General features: G+C 45.2%; 1 protein-coding gene across 1 annotated transcript in view; it reads right to left on the bottom strand.

The window, feature by feature from the left end:
- acsf3 (acyl-CoA synthetase family member 3) overlaps nucleotides 1–19,364 on the bottom strand; it is a 120,872-nt gene that overhangs the window by 55,700 nt on the left and 45,808 nt on the right. The window contains exon 4 of the mRNA XM_059993385.1: nucleotides 9,343–9,488. Coding sequence (XP_059849368.1) covers nucleotides 9,343–9,488 — 146 coding nt within the window. The remainder of the gene's footprint in view (nucleotides 1–9,342; nucleotides 9,489–19,364) is intronic.

The raw sequence follows: 19,364 nt of genomic DNA, 5'->3' as shown, positions 1-19,364 counted from the left end.
TTGCTGCGCAGTTTGACTCTGTGGTTAAGAAGGTATATGGTGCATTGGTCTTTATCAACCATGGGATTGAGTTTAGGAGCCAAGTGGTAATGTTGCAGCTCTACAGGACCCTGGTCAGACCCCACTTGGAGTGCTGTGTTCAGTTCTGGTTGCCTCACTACAGGAAGGATGTGGAAACCATAGAAAGGGTGCAGAGGAGATTTACAAGGATGTTGCCTGGTTTGGAGAGCATGCCTTATGTAAACAGGTTGAGTGAACTCGGCCTTTTCTCCTTGGAGCGACGGAGGATGAGAGGTGACCTGACAGAGGTGTACAAGATAATGTTAGGCATTGATAGTGTGGATAGTCGAGGCTTCTTCTCAGGGCTGAAATGGTTATCACAAGAGAACACAGGTTTAAGGTGCTGGGGAGTAGGTACAGGGGTGATGTCAGGAGTATGTTTTTTACACAGAGTGGTGAGTGCGTGGAATAGGCTGCCGGCAACGGTGGAGGAGGTGGATAAATAGAGGGCTATGGGTAAGCCTAGTAACTTCTAAGGTAGGGACATGTTCAGCACAGCTTTGTGGGCCAGAGGGCCTGTATCGTGCTGTAGGTTTTCTATGTTTCCAAGTTTCCCAGTTATTTTTGCTTTATTATATGCCCTCTCTTTGGCTTTTATGTGGGCTTTGACTTCTCTTGTTAGGTACAGTTATGTCATTTTGCCTATAGAATACTTCTTTCTCTTTGGATGTATATATCCTGTGCTTTGAGAAATTCCAGCCTTTGATGCTTTGATGTCCTCCCTGCCAGTGTTCTTTTCCAATCAATTCTGGCCGGCTCCTTTCTCATGCCCCTGTAATTCCCTGTACTCCTCTGTAAAACTGATACATCTGACCTTAGATTCTCCTTCTCAATTTTCAGGGTGAATTCGATCATGTTATGATCCCTTGCCCCTCAGGGTTCTTTTACCTTAAGCTCTCGAATTAATTCTGGTTCATTGCACAACACCCAATCCAGTATAACTGATCCCCCAGTGGGCTCAACCATGAGCTACTCTAAAAAGCCATCTCATAGGCATTCTAGAAATTCCCCCTTTTGGAATCCAGCACCAATCTGATTTTCCCAATCTACTTGCATGTTGAAAACCCCATAACTATTGTAACATTTCCCTTTTGGTATGCATTTTCTACATCCTTATTATTGCTTGGGGGCCAGTATACAACTCCCATTCAGTGAGACCCTCTCTCACTGCTCCCCCTCTGTGATCTCTTGCCTCTCTCTGACTCTTCAACCACATCCTGACCCACACCCGCTACCACAGCCTCGTCTCCTTCCTGAGAATACGTTTCCACCACCATCTTGTACCGCAGTGATTCCAGCTCCGGTTCCGGGCCTCCCAGTTCAGGCCTAGCGAGGATCCCAGGTACCTGCATTTTATTGACTGCTGCTCCCGCTAGATTCTCCGCGTCAAGCTCACTGCCATGCGGAGATATCTACGGCCCTTGTCCCTCTCTCTGCCACCACACCAGGCCTCGCTCTCCACCATTCGCCACGGACCTCTCCTATACTTCACTCTCCACCAGATTCACACCTCCAACCACCACTTCTTCTCCTTTCTCGCGTCCAAGAAGGATCACAAGCACGCCCACCTGAAGCCCACCAGCTGGACCCCGACCCCTCGGACTTCGACTTCTCAGGCCTTCGGCAGACCAAAGACCCATCCACCTCTGACTCTGACCCTGACTGGAACCACGGCCTCCTGGACATGGGCACCAGGCCCTGGTGGGGCATGGACTCACTCGCTTCTGACTCGGACCTCTATTCTGGTGTCCTGCAGGCCACAGGCTCCAACACCCCAGCTCCAGATCCAGCTCGGACCGAGGTCCTGACTCTCTCCAGACCGGGACCGTTCTTACTGCCACTGGGTCCTACTGCTCGTCTTATTCCTCTACTACCTCCTATCCTCCCTGTGACTCCCAACCTTCCCTCTACCTCTCATTCCCCCTCCTTTCCTTTGATCCCTCATCCTCCCCTAACCCTGCTCTCCCTGAACATCCCAAACCCCCTCTCTCTCCTGAGATCTCCCACTCTTTACCCTCCTCTGACCCTAGACCCAACCCTTGCTGAGTCTTCACTATCCCCTCTGACCTTCCCCTCTCTGAGGCAGAACATTCTGTCCTTAGCAAGGGCTTCATTTTTGTTCCCCTCTGTCCACAACTCAGTGAGTTCCGTGCCCACTATGACGCTGAACTCTTCTTCCGTTGCCTACATCTCCGAGCCTACTACTTCAACAAGGATTTCCCTCCCCTTCCCATCTTCAACCCTCCTCCTCCTGGATACCCCCCCCACCCCCACCAGGCCTTCTACCTGCACTCCATCTTTTCATCTCCAACTGTCGCCGAGACATCAACCATCTCAACTTCACCACTCCTCTCTCCTGTTCCAACCTCACTCCCTCTGAACGCACTGCCCTCCACTCTCTCCACACTAATCCTAACCTCACCATTAAATTCATAGACAAGGTGGTGCCATAGTAGTCTGGCGGATGGACCACTACCTCACTGAGGTCAAATGGCAGCTCTCTGACACTTTCTTTTGCTTACCCCTGGAACAGGACCCCACCAAAAAACATCAAACCATTGTCTCCCATACCATTATTGCCCTTATCAACTCTGGAGACCTTCCATCCTCAGCCCACACTGCTCAGTTTTACCTCCTCCCCAAGAGCCACAAGCCTGACTGTCCCGGTAGACCCATAGTTTTGACCTGCTGCTGCCCCACCAAACTTGTGTCTGCCTACCTGGACTCCATTTTGTTACCCATAGTTCAGTGCCTCCCCACCTACATCCGGGATACATCCCATGCCCTCCAGCTTTTCAATAACTTCCAGTTCCCCAGTCGTGACCGCTTCATTTTCACTATGGATGTCCAATCCTTATACACTTCCATTCCCCTTCAAGAAGGCCTCAAAGCCCTCCTCTACTTTCTGGACAACAGACCTCACCAGTTCCCACCACCACCACCACACTTCCCCGGTTGGCGGAACTGGTACTCACACTTAATATCTTCTCTTTTGGCTCTTCCCACTTTCTTCAGACCAAGGGTGTAGCTATGCTTGCCCCTTCATTGGTTACGTGGAACAGTCCATGCTCCAAACCTATACTGGCACTGCTCCCCAACTTTTCCTTCGCTACATTGACGACTACATTGGTGCTGCTTCCTGCACCCATGCTGAGCTCATCAATTTCATCGACTTTGCCTCCAACTTCCACCCAGCCCTCAAATTCACTTGGTCCATCTTGGACACTTCTCTCCCCTTTCTCAATCTCTCGGTCTCCGTCTCTGGAGACAGACTGTCCATTGACATCTTCTATAAACCCACTGACTCTCATAATTACCTTGACTATACCTCTTCCCACCCTACCACATGCAAAAATGCTATTCCCTATTCCCAGTTCCTCTGTCTCTGCTGCATCTGCTCCCAGGATGAGGCTTTCCGTTCCAGGACATTTCGAATGTTCTCTTTCTTTAAGGATCGTAGTTTCCCTTCTGCCATCATCAATGATGCCCTCACCCGCATCTCCTCCATTTCAAGTCAAGTCAAGTCACTTTTATTGTCATTTCGACCATAACTGCTGGTACAGTACACAGTAAAAATGAGACGTTTTTCAGGACCATGGTGTTACATGACACAATACAAAAACTAGACTGAACTACGTAAAAAAAAAACAACACAGAGAAAGCTACACTAGACTACAGACCTACACAGGACTACATAAAGTGCACAAAAACAGTGCAGGCATTCCAATAAATAATAAACAGGACAATAGGGCAAGGTGTCAGTCCAGGCTTTGGGTATGGAGGAGTCTGATAGCTTGGGGAAAGAAACTGTTACATATTCTGGCCGTGAGAGCCCAAATGCTTCAGAGCCTTTTCCCAGACGGCAGGAGGGAGAAAGGATTGTATGAGGGGTGCATTTCCCTCACTTCGGCCCTCACCCCATCCTCCTGTCACCACAACAGGGACAGAGTTTCCCTTGTCCTCACCTACCACCCCACCAGCCTCCAGATTCAGCACATTATCCACCGCAACTTCCACCACCTTCAACAGGACCCCACCACTATGCACATCTTTCCCTCTCTACCCCTCTCCGCTTTCCACAGGGATTGCTCCCTCCGCGACTCCCTGGTCCACACGTCCCTCCCCATGGATCTCCCACCTGGCACTTATCCCTGCAAGTGTAAGTGCTACACCCATCCCTACACCTCCTCCCTTACCACCAATCAGGGCCTCAAACAGTCCTTCCAGGTGAGGCAACACTTCACTTGTGAGTCTGTTGGGGTCATCTATTGTATCCTGTGCTGTTGGTGCAGCCTCCTCTACATCAGCGAGATCCTATGCAGATTGGGGGACCGCTTCATCGCCACAACAGACAGGATCTCCCGGCTGCCAACTCTGCTTCACATTCCCATTCGGATATGTCCATACATGGCTTCCTCTGCTGCCATGATGAGGCCAAACTCAGGAACAGGATCTCCCGGTTGCCAACTCTGCTTCACATTCCCATTCGGATATGTCCAAACATGGCTTCCTCTGCTGCCATGATGAGGCCAAACTCAGGAACAGGATCTCCCGGCTGCCAACTCTGCTTCACATTCCCATTTGGATATGTCCATACATGGCTTCCTCTGCTGCCATGATGAGGCCAAACTCAGGTTGGAGGAGCAACACCTCATATACCATCTGGGTAGTCTCCAGCCCCTTGGCATGAACATTGAATTCTCCAACTTCTGGTAATTCCCTCCCCCATCCCAGTTTCACTCAGCCTCCTCCGTCAGCTGCCTATCGCCTCTCTCATGGTTCCGCCTCCTCTACTACCCACAGTGTTTTCCCCTTACATTCCTTCTTCATCTTTCCTGCCTATCCCCTCACCCACCCCTTGATCTTTTCTCTTACTGGTTTTTCATCTGGCACCTACCAGCCTTCCCCTTCCCACTTTCCCCCCAACTTCTTTATAGGGCCCCTGCCCCCACCCTCTTCAGTCCTGATGAAGGGTCTTGGCCCGAAACGTTGATTATCTGTTTCCATGGATGCTGCCCGATCTGCTGAGTTCCTCCAGCGTGTTGTGCGTGTTGCTCCCATCAGGGTCTTTTTACGCTTTCAGTTCCCTGGCTCTACCCACAACGATCCAACACCTTCCAACCGCAAGTCAGTTTTGTGCATCTGGTGCAGATGTGTTTATCCAGGAGACCGGAGATCTCCCAGACTTCCCACATCCCACACAAAGTACAAACTCTGCTGCTGGAGTCATCCTCACTACACTACTATGCCCCAGCAGAAGAGGAATGAACAAATAGGAATAAAATGATGAACCAGTTAGGTACTAGGTCTGTAAACAATTAACATGTCAGTGCATCTTCAGGAGAGGAACTCTTCCATTAAGGGGAAGACGAGCTACTGAAGTAAGCAGTGTGCCTTTGGCTGGTTCTGAAGGCAAATTCCATCTCTGGAAGGGAAATTACCCAGGAGAGAGTGAATCACAAGCATAAGGGGTTGTGCAGATGCTGGAAATCTGGAGCAACAGACAGAAAATGCTACAGGAACTCAGGCCGCATGTACAAAAATGAATAAAGTCAGCATTTCAGTCAAGCCCCTTCATAAGGGCTGAAATGTAAGGGGAATGAAACCGAAATTAAGAAGATGGAGGGAGGGAGGATAATTTGACAGGTGAAGATAAGGAGGGGGTGATGAAGTGAGAAGCTGGGTGGTGGTTAATGAGACCTTAGATATAAATAAAAAATTAAGGGCTGGTGAAGAAGGAATCTTATAGGAGAGAAGAGCAGACCATAGGAGAAAGGGAAAGAGGAGGGGCACCTAGGGGGGAGGTGATAAGTGGGTGAGAAGGGGTAAGAGGGAAGTCACAATGGGGAATGGTAACCGAAGGGGAGTGCAAGGAATTACTGGAAATGAGAGAAATCGATGTTCATGCTATCAGGTAGCCTTACCCAGATGGAATACAAGATGTTGCACCTCCCATCTGAAAATGGCCTTGTTGTGGCAATACAGGATGCCATGAACTGACGTGTTGAAATAGGAATAGGAAGCCAATTGAAATGCATGGCCACCAAGAAATCCTGCGTTTTGTGGTGGACTGTGCAGAGGTGCATGATGAAGCGGTCTTCCAATCTATATCAGGTCTCACCAGTGGAGAGCAGGCTGCACCAGGATACAACTGATCACCAGATACCACTGATTGCCCCAACAGACTTGCACATAAGGTGTCACCTCAGCTGAAGGATTGTTTGGGCCCATGAAAAGTGGTGAGGGACAAGGTGAAAGAGCAGACATAACACTCGTCTTGTATACAGGGATAAATGCCAGAAGGGAGGTCACTGGGCAGGGACAAGTGACAAGGGAGTCACATAGAGAGTGAACCCTTTAGAACGTGGAGAGTGGGGTGAAGGAAAGATGTGCTTAGTGGCAAGATCCCGTTGTACATGGCAGAAGTTACGGAGAATGATGTGCTAAATACAGAGATGTTAGGGTTGTTGAATTAGCCAATAGGATTTGTCTTGTTAACATATTTTTTCGAGAGAGCACAAGGAAAGGACAGGGTAGCCATGTGTCTTGAGTGAGCTGGGTGGAAGGAGGAGAAAGAAGGAAAACAGAAATGGACAACAAACATAGCAGAAGAACATGGTGACACACTCACAAAATGCACATGGAAGGATAGATACTGATGTTGGGGAATTCTCATGCAGACTCTGGTCTCGTGGAGATTGTGCAGATAACTCTTAGTTAGTTAGCACATGACATTGGAGAAAGTTTGACACCTTTTTCCTTGGACGTTGTGTGGATATTTATTTAATTATCGCTTGGACTGGTTTTTCAGCGCAGAACTGTTTTGGTATCATGAGTAAATAAAGTGAAGCAAAGTGGATTGATTATGCAAAAATGAGCTCAAATGTTTATGTGCACAATTTAGACTGACTGACCTTTTCTCTATTTTGTTTGTTATTTAAAATATTTTGCAGGTACAATTTTAATTGGTTTATACTGGTTTGAGCTAAATAATTTCTTCCTGGCAAATGGTAAATTTGCATGGGTTGGTCAGTTTCTATACAAGTAATAGTCTTACTTTCCCTTAAAGGAACATTCAAACCTTTATGTTCTTGTGTTTACCCAAATTATATCCACCCTAGACCTGTATATTTATTGGAAATGGTCTTTTCATCATTATTCCCATGTATTGTAGTTTTATTGCAGTTAGTTTGTATTCACAGTAATAGGTAACTCATTTTCAGCCTACCGTTAGAGAGTTACACTTAGTCAATCAATATATTTACAATATTACTGAGATATTAAATACACAGCAGTAGACATCATAGCTCACTTTCCCAGTTTATCTGGATCCCGTTTCAAAGATTTTCTCTTTGAAGTGACAGAGGGTGAGAGGCAACTTCACAGAAATGTATAAGACTATGAGAAGCATAGAAAGAGTAGACAACTAGTTTGTTTTTCCACCAGCCAATACTAGAGGACATATGTTTAAGATGGGGTGGGTGGAAGTTTAAAGGAGATGTCAGAGGTAGTTCAGAGAGAAAATGGTAGATGCCTCAAACATGCTGGTGGGGGGGGGGGGAAGAGAGAGTGGTAGACAATAGGGATGTTCAGGAGACTCTTAGATAGACACATGGACGTAAGAAAAATGGAAGGTTAAGAGCTGTGTGGAAGACCATGAGATGTAGGAGCAGAATTAGGCCATTTGGTCAATTGAGTCTGCTCTGCCATTTCATCATAGCCAATCCAGTTTTTCCTCTCAGCCCCAGTTTCCATCCTTCTCCCTGTATCCCTTCAAGCCCTAACCAATCAAGAATCTATCAACCTCTGCCATAAATATACATAAAGACTTGGCCTCCACAGCTGCCTGTGGCAACAAATTCCACAGATTCACCACACTCTGGCAAAAGAAATTCCTCCTCATCTCTGTTTTAAGAGGATGCCCCTCTATTCCAAGGCTGTGTCCTCTTGTTTTAGACTCTCCCACCACAAGAAACATCCTGTCCACATCCACTCTATCAAGGCCTTTCTCCATTCAATAAGTTTCAATGAGGTCACCCCTCATTCTTCTGAATTCCAGTGAATACAGGCCCAGAGAAGGGAAGGGGAGAGTTAGTTTGATCATGGAGTAGGTTTATATAGATCAGTATAACATCTTAGACCAAAGGTCCCATACTGTGCTATATTATCTATGTATGTATCCTTCTTCACTGTCTACTCTGCTAACAAACTTGGTGTCATCTATAAACTTATCACATTGTTCGCTACATTCTCATGTAAATCGGTGACAAACAACAATGGACCCAGCACAGATCCCTGTGGCACACCACTCCAATCTGAATCCCCAATCCAACCTTCCACTATCATCCTATGTCTCCTTCCACCAAGCCTTGAATTGGTCAGCTCAACCTGGATCCTCAATCATGTAACCTTGTAGACTAGCCTACCACATGAGGCCTTGCTGGTCCATCCAGACAACATTGATTATCTGGTCGTCAATAACTTCCTTTTTTAACTTTTCACAAAATTCAGTCAAATTTATGAGACACTATTTCCCAAACACAAAGCCATGCTGACTGTCTCTAATCAGTCCTTACTTTTCTGAGGAATGGCCACAGAATCAAGAGAGGTCCATTTGGGACAAAGTTGAGGAGGAATTTCTTTAGCCAGAGGGTGGTGAATCTGTGGAATTCATTGCCACAGATGGCTGTGAAGGCCATGTCATTTGATATATTTAAACCAGAGGTTAATAGGTTCCTGATTAATAAAGGTGTTAAAAGTTACTGGGAGAAGGCTGAAGCCTCTCCAGATTCTGGATTGGGGATTACCAAACGTTATGTGGTTTTTCTTGTGTGGTCTGTTTTGTGCTTTTTCGTGATATCATTCCGGAGAACGTTGTCTCATTTTTTAACTGCATTGTACTTGTGGTTTATAAATGACAATAAACTGAATCTGAATGGGGTTGAGAGGTATAATAAATCAGCCATGATGGAATGGTGGAACAGACTCGATGGGCTAAATGGCCTAATTTGCTCATATGTCTTATAGTCTTATTGCTAAGGTACTGATAGGTCATGTCCCTCAGAATTCCCTCCAGTAAATTGATGTTAGGCTCATTGTAATGTGAGTCCTTCCTACAATGTACTGAGTAGTCTGTCTTTTTCCCATTAGCTGGCATGATCCTGGGTCGGATTCTGGTGGTACCTCCCAGTGTCTGAGGACAATCACCGGGAAACACTCTCAAAACTCTCACAACACAAGCTTCCAGGAATTCCAGAGTTTTAATAAATTATCAGAGCATACCTGGCACACGGGCCCCATGTAAAGGGTTTGACAGAGCCATTCCTATCTCTGTCATTCCATAGCGCTCCAGTAACATGTGGCCAGTGATTTCTTTCCACTTCTCCAAGATAGGCTGTGGAAGAGCAGCAGATCCTGACACCATTAATCTAAAAAAATCACAGTTAACAATGAGTACACAGCCTAACTCAGTGAGTCAATGTGGCTAGACAGCTAGCAGTATGGATAAGAAATTGCTTTTCAGACCAGAATGTGAGGTACAATGGTTATCCAAATGCTTCACTGTTAGATTTTACAGATAGGACTTCATCTTCTGATCCACTGCCTAAAATATCCTCCTTCTTCCTGAGATGTGTCTTCCCCTCTGCAATGGTGCATGGAGATCTCAGCCACATTTCCCCTATTTCCTGCAGACCTGCTCTCACCCCTCCCCTGGACAGTACAAAGATAGAACCCCCCCCGCCAGCATTCACATATCTGTTCTCACCCCTCCCCTATACAGAATAAAGATAGAACCCCCCCCCCCAGCATTCGTTTATCTGCTCTCACCCCTCCCCTGGACAGTACAAAGATAGAACTCACCCAGCATTCGTGTATCTATTCTCACCCCTCCCCTGGACAGTACAATGATAGAACTCCTCCACTTTCATATATCTGCTCTTCACCCCTCCTCTGGACAGTACAAAGATAGAACCCCCCACCCCCACTTTCACATATCTGCTCTCACCCCTTCCTTGGACAGTACAAAGATAGAACTCGCCCAACACTCACATATTATCTGCTCTCATATAGGAATACAGGGAAGCAAGAAAGGAGCTTAAGAAGGGGCTGAGAAGAGCAAGAAGGGGGCATGAGAAGGCCTTGGCGAGTAGGGTAAAGGAAAATGCCAAGGCATTCTTCAATTACGTGAAGAACAAAAGGATGACAGGAATGAAAGTAGGACCGATTAGAGATAAAAGTGGGAAGATGTGCCTGGAGGCTGTGGAAGTGAGCGAGGTCCTCAATGAATACTTCTCTTCGGTATTCACCACTGAGAGGGAACTTGATGACGGTGAGGACAATATGAGTGAGGTTGATGTTCTGGAGCATGTTAATATTAAGGGAGAGGAGGTGTTAGGAGTTGTTAAAATACATTAGGTCAGATAAGTCCCCGGGGCCTGACGGAATATTCCCCAGGCTGCTCCACGAGGCAAAGGAAGAGATTGCTGAACCTCTGGCTAGGATCTTTATGTCCTCACAGTCCACGGGAATGGTACCAGAGGATTGGAGGGAGGCAAATGTTGTCCCCTTGTTCAAAAAAGGTAGGAGGGATAGCCCAGGTAATTATAGACCAGTGAGCCTTACGTCTGTGGTGGGAAAGCTGTTGGAAAAGATTCTTAGAGATAGGATCTATGGGCATTTAGAGAATCATGGTCTGATCAGGGACAGTCAGCATGGCTTTGTGAAGGGCAGATCGTGCCTAACAAGCCTGATAGAATTCTTTGAGGAGGTGACCAGGCATATAGATGAGGGTAGTGCAGTGGATGTGATCTACATGGATTTTAGTAAGGCATTTGACAAGGTTCCACATGGTAGGCTTATTCAGAAAGTCAGAAGGCATGGGATCCAGGGAAGTTTGGCCAGGTGGATTCAGAATTGGCTTGTCTGCAGAAGGCAGAGGGTCGTGGTGGAGGGAGTACATTCAGATTGAGGGTTGTGACTAGTGGTATCTCACAATCTGTTCTAGGACCTCTACTTTTTGTGATTTTTATTAACAACCTGGATATGGGGGTAGAAGGGTGGGTTGGCAAGTTTGCAGACAACACTAAGGTTGTGTAGATAGTGTAGAGGATTGTTGAAGATTGCAGAGAGACATTGATAGGATGCAGAAGTGGGCTGAGAAGTGGCAGATGGAGTTCAACCCGGAGAAGTGTGAGGTGCTACACTTTGGAAGGACAAACTCCAAGGCAGAGTACAAAGTAAATGGCAGGATACTTGGTAGTGTGGAGGAGCAGAGGGATCTGGGGGTACATGTCCACAGATCCCCAAAAGTTGCCTCACAAGTAGATAGGGTAGATAAGAAAGCTTATGGGGTGTTAGCTTTCATAAGTCGAGGGATAGATCTTAAGAGATGCGATGTAATGATGCAGCTCTATAAAACTCTGGTTAGGCCACACTTGGAGTACTGTGTCTAGTTCTGGTCGACTATATAGTTCCTAGTATAGGAAGGATGTGGAAGGATTGGAAAGGGTACAGAGGAGATTTACCAGGATGCTGCCTGGTTTAGAGAGTTTGGATTATGATCAGAGATTAAGGGAGCTAGGGCTTTACTCTTTGGAGAGAAGGAGGATGAGAGGAGACATGATAGAGGTGTACAACATATTAAGAGGAATAGACAGAGTGGACAGCCAGTGCCTCTTCCCCAGGGCACTACTGCTCAGTACAAGAGGACATGGCTTTAAGGTAAGGGGAGGGAAGTTCAAGGGGGATATTAGAGGAATGTTTTTCACTCAGAGAGTGGTTGGTGCGTGGAACGCACTGCCTGAGTCAGAGGTGGAGGCAGATACACTAGTGAAGTTTAAGAGACTACTAGACAGGTATATGAAGGAATTTAAGATGGGGGGTTATATGGGAGGCAGGGTTTGAGGGTCAGCACAACATTGTGGGCTGAAGGGCCTGTAATGTGCTGTACTATTCTATGTTCTACGTTCTAAATCGAAGAAGCAACTACCATTAATTTATATGGGGAAAATTTTTGAGCGTTCCCAGACCCAAAAAATAACCTATCAAATCAAACCAAATTACACACAAAACCTAAAATAACACTAACATATAGTAAAAGCAGGAATGATATGATAAATATACACCCTATATAAAGTAGAAATATTGTATGCATGGTGTAGTTTCACTTATCATACTCGGGAAGACAGCGAGCCAAAATCGATTCGGAGAGGAAAAAAAATCAGCACAGACACGCATGTGCACGTATACGCCTATGCACATACACGCATATGTACTAATACAAGATAGAACCTCCCCACCCCGCAGCATTCACATATCTGCTCTCACTCCTCCCCTGGACCCTGGACAGTACAAAGATAGAACTCCCACGGCACTCACACCTGCTCTCACCCCTCCCCTGACAAAACAAAGGCAGAACTTCCCTGGCACTCACATATATCAAGATGTCGCCGGTGAATAACAGTGACATTCTGTGGGCTACATACAATACTTCTACATATACTTCCTTTGAATTACTCTCACTGCAACCTGTAGCATGCAACTTCCCTTTAAGCAGTGTACTTTTGAACCGACTTAATGAACTACAGATTTCACGATCTTCTAAAGGATTAGGCGGACTGAACTCTCAAGCAAACGGGTATGGCACCTTTCAGCAGACAAAGATTCATCGCCATGGCTGGAAGTGAGGAAGGAGGGGGAGCTCCAAGCTAGGCTGAAACACAGAGGAATGAGACCTCTCCACCCAGCCTCTTGATAGCAAATACAGAGTCATTGGAGAATAAAACTGAGGACCTGACAGCAAGTTTGCTTTATAATAAGACCATAAGATATAGGAGCAGAATTAGGCAATTTGAGTCTGCTCTGCCATTTCACTATGGCTGATCCATTTTTCCTTTCAACCCCAATCGCCTGCCTTCCCACATATCCCTTTATGCCTGACCAATCAAGTATCTATCACCTTCTGCCTTAAATATACATAAAGGCTTCACCTCCACAGCTGTCTGTGCAACAAATTCTACAGATTCACCACTCTCTGTCTAAAAAAAATTACTCCCCATATCCTTTCTCAAAGTATGTCCCTCTATTCTGAGGCTGTGTCCTCGAGTCATAGTATCTCCTACCATAGGAAACATTCTCTTCACATCCACTCTATCAAGGCTTTTCACCATTTGATAGGTTTCAATTAGGTCACCCCTCATTCTTCTTAATGCTACTGAGAGTGAGTAAATGGGATAGACTGGGAACAGATCTAGCAGCTCAAGACTGGGTATCTATGAGGCACTGTGGGCCATCAGCAGCAGCAGAATTGTACTCAATTGCAATCTGTAACCTCATGGCCCGGCACATCCCCTACTTTAACATTACCACTAGGCTAGGGGATCAACCCTGGTTCAATGAAGATTGCAAGAGGGCATGCAAAGAACAACACCAGGCATATCTCAATGAGGCGTCACCCTGGTGAAGCCACAGTATAGGACTACTTGCATGCCAAACACCATAAGCAGCAAGTAATAGACAGAGCTAAGTGGTCCAACAACCAACAGATCAGATCTAAGCTCTGTAGTCCTGCCACATCCAGTTGTAAATGGTGGTGGGCAATCAAACAACTCACTGGAGGAGGAGGCTCCACAAATATCCCCATCCTCAATGATAGAGGAGCCCAGGACACCTGGACAAAAGATGAGGCAGCGCCATTTGCAACAATCTTCAGTCAGAAGTGCCAAGTAGATGATCCAGCTCGGCCTCCTCCATAAGTCCCCAGTATCCCAGATGTCAGTATGCAGTCAATCTGATTCACTCCACGTGATATCAAGAAATGGCTGAAAGCACTGGATACTGCGAAGGCTATGGGCCCAGACAAAATCCCGGCTCCAGATCTTGCCATGCCACTAGCCAAGCTGTTCCAGTACAGCTATAACACTGGCACCTACCCAGCGATGTGGGAAATTGCCCAGGTACGTCCTGTACACAAGAAACAGGACAAGTCCAACCCAGCCAATTACTGTCCTATCAGCCTACTCTCAATCATCAGCAAAGTAATGGAAAGGGTCGTCAACAGTGCTGTCATGCAGCACCTACTCAGTAATAACCTACTTATGGATGCCCAGTTTGGGTTCCATCAAGGCCACTCAGCTCTTGATCTCATCATCTGCTTGGTCCAAACATTGACCGAAGAACTAAATACCAGAGGTGAAGTGAGAGTGATAGCCCTCAACATCAAGGCAGCATTTGACTGAGTATGCCATCAAGGTGCCCCAGCTAAAATGGAGTCAATGGGAATTAGGGAGAAACCCTCCACTGGTTGGAATCATACCTGACACAAAGGAAGATGGTTGTGGTTGTTGGAGGTCAATCATTTCATCCTCAGGACATCACTGCAGGAGTTCCTCAGGGAAGTGTCCTAGGATCAACCATCTTCAGCTGCTTCATCAATGACCTTCCTTCCGTCATAAGGTCAGAAGTGGGGATGTTCACAGATGACTGCACAATGTTCTGTATCATTCATGTCTCCTCAAATCATGAAGCTGTTCATCCCCAAATGCAGCAGGACCTGGACAATATCCAGGCTTGGGCTGACAAGTGGCAAGTAACCATGCAAGTGCCACACATTGACCAACTCCAACAAGAGAGGCTCTAGTCATCGCCCTTTGACATTCAGTGGCATTGCCTTCACTGAATCCCCTTCTATCAACATCCTGGGGGTTACTATTGACGGTAAACTGAACTGGTCTAGCCATATAAACACTGTGGATACCTGAGCAGGTCAAAGGCGAGGAATCCTATGGTGTGTAACTCACCTCCTGACTCCCCAAAGCCTGTCCACTATCTACAAGGCTCAGGTCAGAAGTGTACGGGAATACTCACCACTTGCCTAGATGAGTGCAGCTCCATCAACACTCAAGACGCTTGACACTATCCAGTACAAGGCAGCCAACTTGATTGGTACCCCTTCCTGAAGCATCTAATCCCACCACCATTGATGAACAGTTGCAGCAGTGTGTACTATCTACAAGATTCACTGCAACAACACGCCAAAGAACCTAAGGCAGCACCTTCCAGACCCACAACCACTAACATCTAGAAGTGTAAGAACAGCAGATACCTGGGAACACCACCACTTGGAAATCCATAAGACCATAAGATATAGGAGCAGAAGTAGGCCATTTGGCCTATCAAGTCTGCTCCGCCATTCAATCATGGGCTGATCCAATTCTTCCAGTCAACCCCACTCCCCTGCCTTCACAACATACCCATTGATGCCCTGGCTGATCAAGAACCTACCTATCTCTGCCTTAAATATACCCAATGTCTTGTCCTCCAGAGGAACTTTGGCAACAAATTCCACAGATTTACCACCCTCTGACTAAAGTAATTTCTCCGCATCTCGGTACTAAGATGTCCGAAGATCTCAGTAAAAGGATGTCCTTCAATCCTGAAGTTGTGCCCTCTTGTCCTAGACTCTCCTACCATGGGAAATAACTTTGCCATATCTAATCTGTTCAGGCCTTTCAACATTTGGAATGTTTCTAAAAGATCGCCCCTTCATTCTCCTGAACTCCAGGGAAAAACTCCAGGAGGGTTTAAACTGAGTTGGCATGGGGAAGGAAACCAGGGTGTTAGGGTTAAGGAATAGAAAAACAGAAATAAGTCAAGGAAGTCCTGCTGTTCAGGAGGATTTAAACTAACGTGGCAGGAGGATAGGAACAAGTGCAGAGAGACAGAGGGGTGTAAAATGAGGGCAGAAGCAAAAAGTAGTGTGAAAAGTAAAAGTGGCAGGCAGGCAAATCCAGGGCAAAAATCAAAAAGGACCACTTTTCAACATAATTGTATAAGGGCTAAGAGTGATGTAAAAACAAGCCTGAAGGCTTTGTGTGTCAATGCGAGGAGCATTCATAACAAGGTGGATGAATTGAATGTGCAGATAGTTATTAATGAATATGATATACTTGGGATCACAGACATGGCTCCAGGGTGACCAAGGATGGGAGCTCAACATCCAGGGATATTCAATATTCAGGAGGGATAGACAGGAAAGAAAAGGAGATGAGGTAGCATTGCTGGTTAGAGAGGAGATTAACGCAATAGAAAGAAAGGACATTAGCCTGGAGGATGTGGAATCGATATGGGTAGATCTGCATAACACTAAGGGGCAGAAAATGCAGGTGGAAGTTATGTACAGGCCACCTAATAGTAGTCGTGAGGTTGGGGATGGCATTAAACAGGAAATTAGAAATGCGTGCAATAAAGGAACAGCAGTTATAATGGGTGACTTCAATCTACATATAGATTGGGTGAACCAAATTGGTAAGGGTGCTGAGGAAGAGGATTTCTTGGAATGTATGTGGGATGGTTTTCTGAACCAACATGTTGAGGAACCAACTAGAGAGCAGGCCATTCTAGATTGGGTATTGAGCAATGAGGAAGGGTTAGTTAGCAATCTTGTCATGAGGGGCCCCTTGGGTAAGAGTGACTATGATATGGTGGAATTCTTCATTAAGATGGAGAGTGACATAGTTAATTCAGAAACAAAGGTTCTGAACTTAAAGAAGGGTAACTTTGAAGGTATGAGACGTGAAATAGCTAAGATAGACTGGCAAATGATACTTAAAGGGTTGACGGTGGATAATCAATGGCAAGCATTTAAAGATCACATGGATAAACTACAACAATTGTTCATCCCAGTTTGGCAAAAGAATAAACCAGGGAAGATAGTGCACCTATGGCTGACAAAGGGAATTAGGGATAGTATCAAGTCCAAAGAAGAAACATACAAATTAACCAGAAAAAGCGGCACACCTGAGGACTGGGAGAAATTCAGAGACCAGCAGGGGACAAAGGGCTTAATTAGGAAAGGGAAAAAAGATTATGAGAGAAAGCTGGCAGGGAACATTAAAAACTGACTGTAAAAGCTTTTATAGATATGTGAAAAGAAAAAGATTGGTTAAGACAAATGTAGGTCCCTTACAGTCAGAAACAGGTGAATTGATCATAGGGAACAAAGACATGGCAGACCAATTGAATAACTACTTTGGTTCTGTCTTCACTAAGGAGAACGTAAATAATCTTCCAGAAATAGTAGGGGACCGAGGATCTAGTGAGATGGAGGAACTGAAGGAAATACATGTTAGTAGGGAAGTGATGTTAGGTAAATTGAAGGGGTTAAAAGCAGATAAATCCCCAGGGCCAGATGGTCTGCATCCCAGAGCGCTTAAGGAAGTAGCCCAAAATGTGGGAAGTAGCTGTGAGGAGGATGCTACGAGGATGCAGGGTGACTTGGATAGGTTAGGTGAGTGGGCAAATTCATGGCAGATGCAATTTAAAGTGGATAAATGTGAGGTTATCCACTTTGGTGGCAAGAACAGGAAAACAGATTATTATCTGAATGGTGGCTGATTAGGAAAATGGGAGGTGCAACGAGACCTGGGTGTCATTGTACACCAGTCATTGAAAGTGGGCATGCAGGTACAGCAGGCAGTGAAAAAGGCGAATGGTATGTTGGCATTCATAGCAAGAGGATTCGAGTACAGGAGCAGGGAGGTTCTACTGCAGTTCTACAAGATCTTGGTGAGACCACACCTGGAGTATTGTGTGCAGTTATGGCCCCCTAATTTGAGGAAACACATTCTTGAGGGAGTACAAAGAAGGTTTACCAGATTGATTCCTGGGATGACAGGACTTTCATATGAAGAAAGACTGGATTGACTGGGCTTATACTCACTGGAATTTAGAAGATAGAAGATCTTATTGAAACATATAAAATTCTAAAGGGATTGGACAGGCTAGGTGCAGGAAGATTGTTTCTGATGTTGGGGAAGTCCAGAACGAGGGGTCACAGTTTAAGGATAAAGGGGAAGCCTTTTAGGACTGAGATGAGGAAAAACTTCTTCACACAGAGAGTAGTGAACCTGTGGAATTCTCTGCCACAGGAAACTGCTGAGGCCAGTTCATTGGCTGTATTTAAGAGGGAGTTAGATATGGCCCTTGTGGTTAAAGGGATCAGGGGGTATGGAGAGAAGGCAGGTACAGGGTTCTGAGTTGGATAATCAGCCATGATCATACTGAAAGGCGGTGCAGACTTGAAGGGCCGAATGGCCTACTCCTGCACCTATTTTCTGTGTTTCTATGTTAAAACAGCCCAAGAGCTGCCAGACGTTCCTCATACAGTAACCCTTTCACTCCTGGAACCATTCTCGGGAATCTTCTTTGAACTCTCTCAATGTCAGTATATCCTTTCTTCTTTTTTATACTTTATTTTTATTGCTTTGCCAATTACAGAATGAACAGGATAAAAACAAACGGACAGACAGGGTCATCATAAGTGTAGTAAAATCTGTATCTTATATTACAAAAAATTAACAAAGAAATGGGTTACATTGCTATATCAAGGTTAACCAAACTCTTATGTCCATAATTGTCCTTCAAAGTCTCAGGGAACCTTAAGATCCATGAGTTTAAAGTCCATTCTGCAGGTTCCCTCATAGGAAGAAATAAAACAAAATTCTTCAAACCAAATAAATGTACAATGAAGAAGTCATTTCAGGTTCAAATAAAATGTCCAATTTTCCCAGTATCTTTCAAATCTTTTAGTGGCATGTCTCGGAAAGAAAGTCAATCGTTCCATAACGTAACTTTCTTGAAATATTTCTATCCATTCCAGGACTGTAGGAGACTCTTTGCTTATCCATTTCCTGGTAATCACTTTCTTACTGGCTGCTAGTAGTATTTGTAACAAATATCTTTAATACTTTTTGAGCCTATTTGGTACATTACTCAAATAAAAAATGTTAAAGTCAAAAGTAATCTCTGGGCTGATTATTGACCTTATCTCTGTTACCACATCTAACCAATAAGACAACATCTTTGGACACTCCCAGAAAATATGAAAATGATCAGCCAACATATTATCACACATTCTCAAATATTGACCTTGTTCAGGTCTGTTATTTTGTAACTTCTTTATTTTTGGCGTTATGAAAAATCTTAAGCTATTCTTCCAAGTGAATTCCCTCCACAGACCAGAACTTGAAGTAGTTGAATGTGTTCTGCATATGTTTAACCAATCATCTTCTGTCAATTTTATGTTGGCTTCTTTCTCCCATTTTGATTTAATAAACATTGTGGAGAGACCCATTAGATTGTAAAATCGAGTAAATCCTGGTTATCAGTTTCTTTTTAATATTACCTTTATACACATCAATGAATATCCTTTCTAAAATAAGGAGCCCAAAACTGCACACAATACTCCAAGTGTGGTCTCACGAGTGCCTTATAAAGGCTCAACATCACATCCTTGCTCTTATATT

This window comes from Hypanus sabinus, chromosome 17 (genome assembly GCF_030144855.1).
Source record: "Hypanus sabinus isolate sHypSab1 chromosome 17, sHypSab1.hap1, whole genome shotgun sequence".
Taxonomy (NCBI): domain Eukaryota; kingdom Metazoa; phylum Chordata; class Chondrichthyes; order Myliobatiformes; family Dasyatidae; genus Hypanus; species Hypanus sabinus.
This window is presented reverse-complemented; position numbering and strand designations above follow the sequence as displayed.